Source organism: Dioscorea cayenensis, chromosome 18 (genome assembly GCF_009730915.1).
Source record: "Dioscorea cayenensis subsp. rotundata cultivar TDr96_F1 chromosome 18, TDr96_F1_v2_PseudoChromosome.rev07_lg8_w22 25.fasta, whole genome shotgun sequence".
In the NCBI taxonomy this organism is placed as follows: domain Eukaryota; kingdom Viridiplantae; phylum Streptophyta; class Magnoliopsida; order Dioscoreales; family Dioscoreaceae; genus Dioscorea; species Dioscorea cayenensis.
The window spans coordinates 8,878,012-8,889,270 of record NC_052488.1 but is presented as its reverse complement, the minus strand read 5'-3'; the positions used below and the strand labels follow the sequence as shown (position 1 = coordinate 8,889,270).

The 11,259-nt window shown below is 32.1% G+C and overlaps 1 protein-coding gene across 1 annotated transcript; it reads left to right on the top strand.

Annotated features, from left to right (window-relative positions):
* The first annotated feature begins 2,282 nt into the window (after positions 1 to 2,282).
* LOC120282764 (pentatricopeptide repeat-containing protein At5g39710-like) lies at positions 2,283 to 4,064 on the top strand. Its single transcript, XM_039289613.1, has 3 exons — positions 2,283 to 2,444; positions 2,594 to 2,596; positions 3,471 to 4,064. The coding sequence occupies exons 1-3, from the start codon at positions 2,283 to 2,285 to the stop codon at positions 4,062 to 4,064; spliced, it is 759 nt and encodes a 252-aa protein (XP_039145547.1).
* Positions 4,065 to 11,259: the final 7,195 nt, after the last annotated feature.

The window sequence follows — 11,259 nt, the reverse complement described above, 5'->3', positions numbered from 1 at the left end:
ACGGATTACGAAGAACACCTCACCGTTAATTTGATTACACCAGTTGAGTTGACGGCTTTATTTTATGTTATGATTGTTAACTGTTGGTCGGTCAGTAATTGGCAATTTGGCTGGTCTGATGCCCGTACTGAACACCAGTCGAATTGAATGGCTTAACGTATTGAGAACCACGTTACACACAATGCCTGAACCGATTGGAGTGAGGGGCCAATAGATAGTCTATTATTGTTCTTGTATTTTCTTTTTTTGTTTAAATGTGGTATTTATTTTTATTATATTATTCTGTTAGGTGTTATTCGAAAGCTAGGAGAGAGTTCCCTGCCCTAGAAGGAACCCAAGAACACCTGTGAGTTGGTAGTGGCTATTATTTTTAAATAATTGATTAATTATTATTATTTTGAAATAATTGTTTAATGGCTAGTATTTTGGAAATAAATGTTTAAGTATTTCATTTTTATCATGTTTGATTCCATATATAGTTGAAATATACGTATATTTGTTTGCCATCGATGTTCATGATAACCGTATTGATACATCTGCTTTTGTATAATTATACGTATTTGTGAATAGTAAAAAAATACATGTATATGTGATTTAATTATTCAATTCTTGTATTTATCTTTGATGGGTATATATGCTTTGATTTGGAGTGATTTCATGAAACCATGTGAGCATATTAAAGATGTTTTATCGGCATTATTAGTAGAATTGGTTTTCATTCCCCGGTATAGGAATGGTATCGTGGATCTGGGCTTTACTGGCATTATGCGTTGTTATACTTTTGGCATTGGCTTTGTGGAAAAATAATGGTTATTTCCGTGATGCGAATACTTGTCCCGAAAAGGATCCCGTGTTATGATTTATACGATGGTATTATTGCCGATTTACTTGATGGTTTTGATGGGCGACGGGCTAAGGCCCGACTATCGCAGAGTGGGTCCCCACGGGCCGCCTTTAGAGGTGGCGCGGGTGGACCCGGGTGTTGATTACTACGAGGGCCGCCTGTGGGAGTGTAGAGCCCTCGATCGGATATTCATCGGGTAGCCGGGTCACCGACCGCGAACCGATGGGTCAACGCTAAGGACGTGAGTTCCTTGACGGCCTCAACCCAGCCGCGCCACGGCGAGGGTTTAGAGAGTTTTCTAGACCATGTTATGCTGGGTGAGTGTTGGGTATTGCTTTATTTTGAATTTGAGATTTATGTTATATTTTTGAATTGTGATGAGACCAGATTCTCACAAAAATTTGTGTTTTCTCGAGAAAAATCAAATTGATGTTGAATTTATGTTTCAAGAGTTCTTTAAAGATTGTATTTTTGCTAGAATTCTCGTATTTTTGGAAAAAGTTGGAAAAAAATTATTTGAGAAGTTGGTATTTATATACTTTTATATATAATCGTATTTAAATATTTGAAATTATTAAGCCACTACCGACCAACTCGAATGTGTCAGAGTCGCAGGAGCGTGGACCCTAGATCGCCTCGATCGACTATAGAGCTAGTCGTGGTCGAGTCCATGACCGCAGGGGGTCCCCTTTCTTTATTTCTTGTCATTGGTGTTAGGATCTCAGTAGCGTCAGTACTCGCAAATTTGAGTTATCAGTATTCATAATATTTATGTATTTGAACCCGTAGTTGGTGTAAAGTCAGAAATGTGATTTCAGTAAGTCCGATTTTGTTTAAAAGTGGTAGGTCGCCTCCCGCTAAAAAGGAATTTTAACTGATGGGTGCCACATTTACCTCGGTAGAAGGGGTGGGTGTGACAATAAGCTTCATCCACAACACCCCAGATGCTTACCTGAAGCTTGATGAAGAAACAATCGATGAAACTCCAACCTCTCGCACGCCAACCCAAATTGTCATGACTCGAGATCCTCATCACGGCTGGGTCTCTTCAAATCCAAAACTCAAAGGAAGGTTGCTATTTAGAAGAAGAAGACGAAGAAGAAGGAGGAGGAGAAGAAGAAGGATGCCTCTCCCACCAACCACGATAAGACCAAGCTCACGGGTGAGTAGCCAATCGAAGAAAAACCTAGTCGAATCCTATAATTCGGTCAAACAGTCAAAGGAAAACAAATATCTCTGGTCAACTTGGTTAACAAGATCAAGGTGGCAAACATTACAATTTAAGCCTAGTTCGGTGTTGTGAATTGTGCTGTTGTGGGACCTTTGTAAAACTGATCAGATGCATTTATATATGAAAATTAATGAGTTTGTCCTCATAAAGCTAATTGTTTGGAATTCTTGTGCGTTCACTATATTGACCGCAATGCACTTCTAGTATATGGATGCTGGCAAGGCTTGGGAGGTGTTCAGAGAGATGGTATCCATGGGTTTTGTTCCTAATGATGTGAAATATAATACACCGATTGGCGAGTTATGTAGAAGTGGTGATATTGAGGATGCACTTGAATTGAAGAGGGATATGGAGAAGAAGGGCCTCATAGTTGATCGTTGCATTTATTAGTTGCTAATCAATGGCTTTTGTAAGCACAGTAGATTAAAAGAAGAAAATCGCTTCAAAATGAGGGGCGTGGATTAGGCTTGAATCCTGATGTTGTTGTTTATACACCTTTGATTTTTCGATTTGTGAAGGAGGTAAGTGTTGATGAAGCATTCAAGATTAGAGATGAAATGGATGCGTTTGGCATTCTTCCCCTCTTTCTGGAGTATGACTTTTTTTGTCTGAGGAATTTGTTGAATGGGTAAATTGGGTGAAGCACAAGAGCTCTTGAAAGAGTTGCATAGTGTGCGTTTGAAGCCATGCGCAGTGGGTTACAATACTTTTATTGAAGTTCATTTACGAGTGCAGGATGTGAAGGGGGTGTTATACTTGCTTGATGAAATGAGGAATCATGATCTGGCACTTGATTTGGATAGTTATATGATGCGGAACTTATCGAGGAGCTAGCCTATGCGTTTATGCAGAAATGGCACTCAACCTAGCATAGGGGCATTTTGGTCATTTTTTTGGGAGATGGAGTTTTTTTGGGTTTTATGGGTAAAATTTGATGGAAAAATGGGTCAACAAACAAAAATTCATGAGCTTGTGAGTCATACTAAAATTTGGCTAAATTCCATCATTTAGGGCCCTCAAAAACCCTAATTTTGTCATTTATAGTAATAATTGATTTCATTATATTTTTAGGCTAGAAATCTCGATTTGTGTCGCTTTTGGACAAGAGTCCGTATTTGTTTAGTCTTTTTATTTTCTCATGAAATTTGAGAATTTACCATTTTTTTGGCATATTTTCAAATTATCTCCTTTTTAGAGTTTTTTTTGTATTTTTAGTTCTTCAATTTATTGTAAGCTTACAGGCAAGAGTAAGACAGTTTTTGTAATCATTATTTTCTTGAGTAATAAGATTTTACTCTTCTCCCAATCCTGGTTATCATTGATCAATGTGTATTGAGGGCTTGCTATCGGGTATTTGTGCGCAAATCAACGGTTTCATGTATACCGTTGCATTAGGTTTCAAGTATACCGCTACATCATTATAGAGTTGTTATCAATGAGTTCTGTCTATTTGTGGAGACAAGGCTAGCAACTGAATTTTTGGATGACATGATTGTGAAGGGTTGGCAATTAGATGCAGTGATTTGTGCTAAATTAATTTCAGCCAACTGGCAGGAAGGTAGGATCACTGAAGCTTGTGACATTTTAGATAAAAATAATGGACAAGGGGTGGTTTTGGATGTATTATATTACAATTCACTTATAGCTAGGCTTTACAAGAGTGGGAAAATAGACAGAGCACAGGACTACTTATCACAAATGCATGAGGTCGGGCTATTGCAGAATTCTTGGACATATAGAGCACTTATTCATGCGCATAGTAAAGTTGGTAATGTGGACAAGGCAGATGTGTGCTTCCGGGAAATGCTTTCTTACAGTTTTAAACCGAATGACATCATATATACAACAGTCATCAGTGGTCTTTGCAAAGCAGGCAATGTTGCGAAGGCTTTCTCCACAATTCATTCCATGTTGGAAAGAGGTGTGTTACCTGATGTGCAAACATACAACATTATCATCAATAGCCTGATGAAGAAGAGGAAGTTGTAAGATGCTTTGGAGATATTTTCTGAACTTGAAGAAAAGGGCATGTCCCTAGATTCAAACACTTCCACATCTATTTTTTTGCAGATTTTCCAAGATAGGTAACTCAGAGAAAGTTTTACACTTCTATGATGAGATGCATGAGCAAGCTATTTAGCCAATTATTGTTACGTATGCAGCTATAATTGATAATATTTGTAAGGATGGTGACATTGAGAGTGGCAAAAAGATTATTCAAGAGCATCTTGGGGAAGAGTTTAGTGCCAAAATGATGCAACATTTAATGCTATCCCCTAAAAATTCACTATTGTTTAGAATAGGGACATTTGGCTTCCTATGATAGGGTGTTTTTTTGATCCCAATGAGGAAATGCAAAAGGTGCTATCACTTAGGTTTTTAATTCCTCCATTATTACCCATCTAACCAATGATAAACCACCATGGATAGTGTTTAATAACATCCGCGAGTGAACACACCGCTCATTTAAGCTTAACCTAACTTTACTTCTCTCTCACTCTCTCTTTCGCTTTCCTCCTTTCTGTTGTTTCACCATCACTACTGGAACCATAATCTTAAATATGTACCATTCTCTTTTCCTCTTTTCCTTTCCTCCTTCTTTCCATTGTCTCACTGCCGACGCCTGAACCCTAATCTTAAATACGCACTGTTCTCTCTTCCTCTTCCCCTTTTCTCCTTCATTCCGTTGCCTTGGTGTCGCCGCTAGAACCCTAATCTTAAATACAAAACCATTCATTTAATCTCAAACTACCCTTTTTCCTCTCTCTCTCTCTCTCTCTCTCTCTCTCTCTCTCTCTTTTCCTCTCTTTTTCTTTCCCCTTCTTCCGTTTCTTCATTGCTTGGTCGCCACCGCCGGTTCTAGCACCTCACCTGGCCTATGATCGCAAGCAGCAAGTCTCTTGACTTTATTTGTTCAAATTAGGATCTTTTTCTTAATTTGTTTTAGGTTTGTTTAAGAGACTATTGATTCAATGGGTTTGGATGATGCCTCTAGGCAGCTGGGGGTAGAACAAAGCCGAATCGATGACATTTTGAATGTTTTGAAGAGTTTGGTGGTGAGATATGTGGATTTGGCTTGAGATTTTGCTTTGTTTGTTTGAAACTTTACCATTTGATTAGAGATTTTTTTCCCCTTTAATCTTTGCTTTTAGATCCTTGCTAACGTTGACAAGAATCGATATCCCTGGATAGAATTTTGGGGATTCTTGATATCTTGCTTGAGTCAAAGGTGAAGTTTTTATCTTTATATTTTTTTTAAGAAATTAGATATTAATATTACTATTTGTATTATCATTGATATCTAGTGCAATTTTTTTATCTTTTATATTTTTTTATTTAGAAATTAGATATTAATATTACTATTTGATTATTATTGTGATAAATAATAAATCCCTGAGTTATTATTTTTTATTTAGTAACTTTTCTCTTTTTTAATTTTTTGTGAATTACGAGGAGGCATTGAGGGAAATGGTGCCCTTTTGTCGAGGATCTTGTTACTTAAATCAAAAAAGTATGTGATGGTTTATTTATTTAGTTGGATGACAAACTAAAATGTAATTTTTTTCCTTTTCATTGATTTTGTCATTGAATTTATTTATTTAATTCTTTATAAAAAGGGTTGGGTTATGCGGACAATCAAAGACCCAAAAATTTTTTTCAGCCATTTCTAGAATCCAAGAGTTTGGGAAGTTTGCAAGAGAAAAAAATAAGCTTGATTCATTCATATTAGCGCTACCAATTCATCCATCACTTTCAAATCGTGTTTCTTTTTCCCCATTTATCTATTGATTCCGATATTTTTATAGAAGATTGGGTGACTTTTGGATGCCAAGAAATTATTTTTTTATTTTGTGTGTATAATGAATGAGTTCGATTTAATGCGTATAATATGTACATTATTATTATGTCGAGATGAATTCATATTGCTCCGTAGCTCCTCAATTAATGATAAATCGGTATTCGCCGTTTCTTCGCTTTTTGATAGATTAATGGATTAAAATGCATTATGATTTGTTTAAGATTTAAGAAGAAATTTTATTTATTTATTTATTTATTTATTATTATTATTATTATTATTATTATTAATATTTGGAGTCTTGAAAGTTTTCTTTCTTCATCTTTTTCTTGATTATATATTGAAACCAAACCACTGGAGCTCTAATCCTAAATATTTACTATATTTTTTCAGTTGATTCTTGATTTTGATTGAGTATGAAGTTGGAAGACACGAGAGAGGAGATGCTTGGACCTACCCAATTAGGATGATTATTCGACACGTCCCTGTAGGTTAGTACTCTTTGATAAAAAAATCGCTTAAACATCTTTGAAAATCCAGTCCTTTTGGATATAGTTGATTGACTATAAGTTTATTTTTATTTGAATTCTTGTGTATAGGTCTCACTTTTGGATGAAGATAAGCCACAATTGTTGACTTTGGGCCTATATAATTGATGTTATCCCTCGCCAACTGCATAGCATTTCCACATTCATTGAGTTTTTATTGACTTTTTATGTACTCTTATACTGTGAAACTAGATAAAAAAACAATTATCCTTTATTGGTTGTAAAAGTATGTAGGTATGTGATGCATTGTGTAACAAAGTGAGATTTTTTTATTCGATTCAAGTTTTACAATCGAAATAAAAATTTGGGTTAAGGTCGATGTGATTGAAGCTATCTCGCAATCGTAAATTTTATACTTACAAACTTTCATATGCCTTGCATTATAGATTCCTCTTAATTTAAATAAAAATTCTTGATATTTATTTTCATTATGCCTTTTTCTAAAAACATTGAAGATCAATTTAAATTCACAATAAGACTCAATAGAATTATAATGACTAAATAAGATCAAATGAACAACATGTAGTGTTTAATTTCATTAGTAATTTTCAAATTGTTTATTAAGACTTGAGTATGTTTTTAACAAAAAGATAGAAAAGTAATGAGAGTTTTTGGGAAAACTTTGAAAAATTTAGATAAATTATAAATTAAAAAAAAACCTATTAAACAAGGTATATTTTCCTTTCATGTTTAAGTAGGAACAATTCAGCTTTTTGCAAATTGAAAAATTATGTATGTTTTAAAATAGAACTTTCCATATCTCTTTCAATACTAGGTAATAAATAAAGCAATGATAGGGGAGTGGATAACATTCCTTTTTTTCCCCAACATAATTTTCTATATTATTTAAAAAGGTCTTAATTATTAAAAAAGGATAACAAATAATTTTAAGAATTATTTTGGTATGAAATTGATCAATAAGGAAAGTTTCAACCTGTTCTTAATAAAAATGCTCTCTTAAAGGAGTCTATAAAAATTAGTTTTAAAGAAAAATATTTTATATCAATGGGCCATGTTTAGCTTGATTAATAACAAATTAAATTACAATTTCAATTCCTTTTTTTAAAGTTAATAATAAATATTTTTAAAACATAAATTTCTATATTGTTTTTAAGAGTCTTAACTATTAGAAAAAAATATATATTTGAAGAATTATTTTTGGTATGAAATTGATTCAACATGGTCTTAATAATAATGCGTGTTTAACGGAATAAAAATTAGTTTGAAAGAAAAATCTTTTATATCAATGGGCCATGTTTAGCTTGATTAATAACAAATAAAAATTATAATTTCAATTCCATTCTTTTAAGTGAATAATAAATATTTTTAAATATTAATTTTTGACATTTCATTTAAAAACTTATATAATTTTTTAAGATAATGTAATATAATAAAGATAATATGACATATGCCAATATTATGCTATATAACGGTTATAGAGAGATGAAAAACAAAATCTCCAGAAGTTAAGAAAATGTTATTATATTTCAAATTCATGTAAATATTATAAAAACACATTTATATCCTCCTAACCACTTTTATCAACAAAACATATATAGGATCTAAAAAAAGGATTTAAAACATGTAATATATTTTCCTTCGATGTTTAAGTGGGATGCATTTAGTTTTTCAAATTTAAAATTATGTAGTTTTCCCCATAAAACCTTCCATATCTCTTTCTATACTAGGTAATATGATATAATCGGTTATAAAGATACGATTATATTATATGTATTTGATAAAATTTTGTTATTTTTAAATAGAACTTCTATATTTTTAATCGCTACCATAAAAACTAAAAATAATGCTGCCTTATGTGCTATAAAGCACCTTAAAAATATTTATAATATTATTATTAAAGATGTAAATGAGAAGGAGCTATTTGACGTTAAAGATGAATTATAAGAATTAAAGGATGCTAATGAAATGTTATCAGAAAGTCTTGCAATGGTTACTAATGAGTTGGACGAGCTGAAGGGCAGGATGATACAAACAAATCAATCTGAAAGTAACCAAAATACATATATGATCTGAAAAGAAAAAAGATGTGTGCACATCCATAATGACAACCTTGAGTAGAATGGAGTTTTTCCACTTTTTGCTCCTGTTCTTTTCACTTTTTGTAGTTGGAGATGAAAACTTGAACAACTTTTTCCTATGTGAATGAACATGGTTTTGTTTGCTAAAACTAAATTAGAAGCATGAGAACCTTACATAATACCATCTCAACAACAACATTGCTCTTAGATCAAAATTTATGTGATGATAAGTTGTGAAAAATTCTCTTTAGTGATGAAGTGTTAATGCATAATACTTCAATCTTTCTAGTAATATATTTCACAATCCTTCCATCTTACAAATATACTTCCCATACTAGAAATAATTTTAAAAAATGACATTAACAATGACATGAACAATGTTTTTGTTTTCAAAATTTATTCTATTTTGGTAATATTTTGTTTTTGCTATATTCAAACCGCAACGTTAGCGTGGGTCATTAATCTAGTATACTATAATGATCGATGCAAACTATAAATGTGGAAATATCACTGAGGCTCTTAAGTTATTTGATGAGATGCTATCAAAAGGGATCCATCGAGATAAGTTTGTGTATAATGCTCTTCTTGGTAGCTGATGCAGAGTAGGTGGCTTGAATAATATGTTATTAAAACTTATATTATTATTATGATACTATATTGGAACTCCATCAGTGGAAATTTTTTACACCACTGGGAACAACTACTTTTCACCCTTTTTTAAAAAAAAATGTTTAGAGCTCCATCAGTGGAAAGTTTTTACCCCACCGGGAACAACTACATTTCACCCTTTTTTTTTTAAAAAAAAATACTTTTATACGTCAAGTTTTGGATTTTTATATTGTAAATGTGTTTTTCGTTAAAGTCTATATATAATTTTCATTATCTTATATTTTGTCCTAAAAATTTTACATATGATAGACCTCAATGCCATCTCTCTGTTGCTTGAGAGCAAATTTTTTTTAGTAATTTCTTTCTTTTGAACATAATTATTTGGCATCAAAGTTGGTAAGCTATCGATACATGGTCTTTCTTATCAAGGTAGTTCAGTCTAAAGCATTGTTTGTGATTTGTTGTTGGGCTTTTTGCCCTTTTATGCATCTTGTATAGAATCTTTTATGATATGTTAATATTAACCACAGTAGATGGGCATTGGAGTTGATGAGGTACCGATACACAATCTTTTTGTATGAAAGTAGTTCAGAATAAAACATTTAATGTGGTTTGCTATTGGGTTTGTTTCCACATAGTCATTGTTATTCAGTTCATTTGTTTGTTTGTTGTTAGGCTTATGTGATTTACGTCATTGTCATTCCACTAGTTTATTGCGTTAAGTGACATGTGATTCATTTGCATGTTACCTACTATAATCAAGTTACAATAAATTTAGTGTTATTTCTAGTTTTCTCATATAGGGTGGTTGATGAAGCAAAAAGAAAGAAGTCATGAGGAGTGTGAGATATGCATTAAGGCATATCATGAAACGATCACATTTGCATGTTACATTCAAGCCATTTCTTTCACTAGTTGGATCATTGAGTTGCTCTGACAAATTAAGACTTTCCTTAAAAAACAATTCTGATTAACCAATTTTTTTTACTAATTAAATAAATGTATTATTAATATTAGCATCATTACACATGTTACTTGCTATACAATAATAAAAAAATATTTTAAACTTTGTTCTTTTATTATATGTTAATATTAATCGTTGCAAGTGGACATCAATGTTGGTATGGTATCAATACATGGTTTTCCTAATTAAGATGGATCAGTGTGTAGCATTTTTTCTTGCTTTGTTTATTTTTGACATATCAGTATGCATAACACAAATTTTGTCACACATGATCTTATATTGGCATCCATGTTATTGTCTTTCGATATTTTTAGTGCAGGCAAGGATTTGTTATTTATTATCTTTCTAATTATTTTTCTTTTTTAGTATAATCGATATATTTTGCCATAAAATTAATTATAATATGTTATTAAAAGTTATTTTATTGTTATATTATTATTTGTGAGTTTTAATTTTTTTTATATTACCATATTGTAAATAAATAAGTTTCAGGTTACTCTTATGATACTATGCTAAGATTGCAGTAGTGGAAAGCCCTCAAGGAACAACTACTGCTCACCCTTTTTTTTAAAAAAATACTTTTGTGTCGAGTTTATAGTTTTTTTATATTACCATATTGTAAATAAATAAGTTTCAGGTTACTCTTATGATACTATAATTTTCATTATCTTGTATTTGGTCCTTAAAAAGTTTATATAGGATCAACTTCAATCCCATCTCTCTCTTACTTGAGACTAGATTTTCAATAATTCTTTTCTTGTTAACATCATTATTGGGCATCAGAGTTGGTGGGGTATCGATACCTGGTTTTTCATATCAAGGTAGTTCAATCTAAAGCGTTGTCTATAATTTGTTTTTGGGGTTTTTTGCTCTTCTAGTTATTGGTATTACACTAGGTTTTGGAATCAAGTGAAATATGATTTTATGTTTCCTACATAGCACCTTTTATAATATGTTAATATTAACCGTGGTAGATGGATATCAGAATTAGTGGGGGTATCGATACACAATCTTTATTTATGACAATAGTTCAGTCTTAAACATTTTATGCGGTTTGATGTTGGGCTTATTTCCATATAATCATTTATATTTCACTGGTACGTTAGTTTGTTTTTAAGCTTGTGTACTTCACGTCAATGTCATTCCATTAATTTATTTCGTCAAGTGACATGTGATTCATTATATCCTACATGATATCTTTAGTAGATATAATAGAGTTACGATGAAT

What these genes read in the sequence shown, in the direction of transcription:
- LOC120282764 (XM_039289613.1), top strand. Translation starts at nt 2,283, where the DNA reads ATGGATGCTGGCAAGGCTTGGGAGGTGTTCAGAGAGATGGTATCCATG.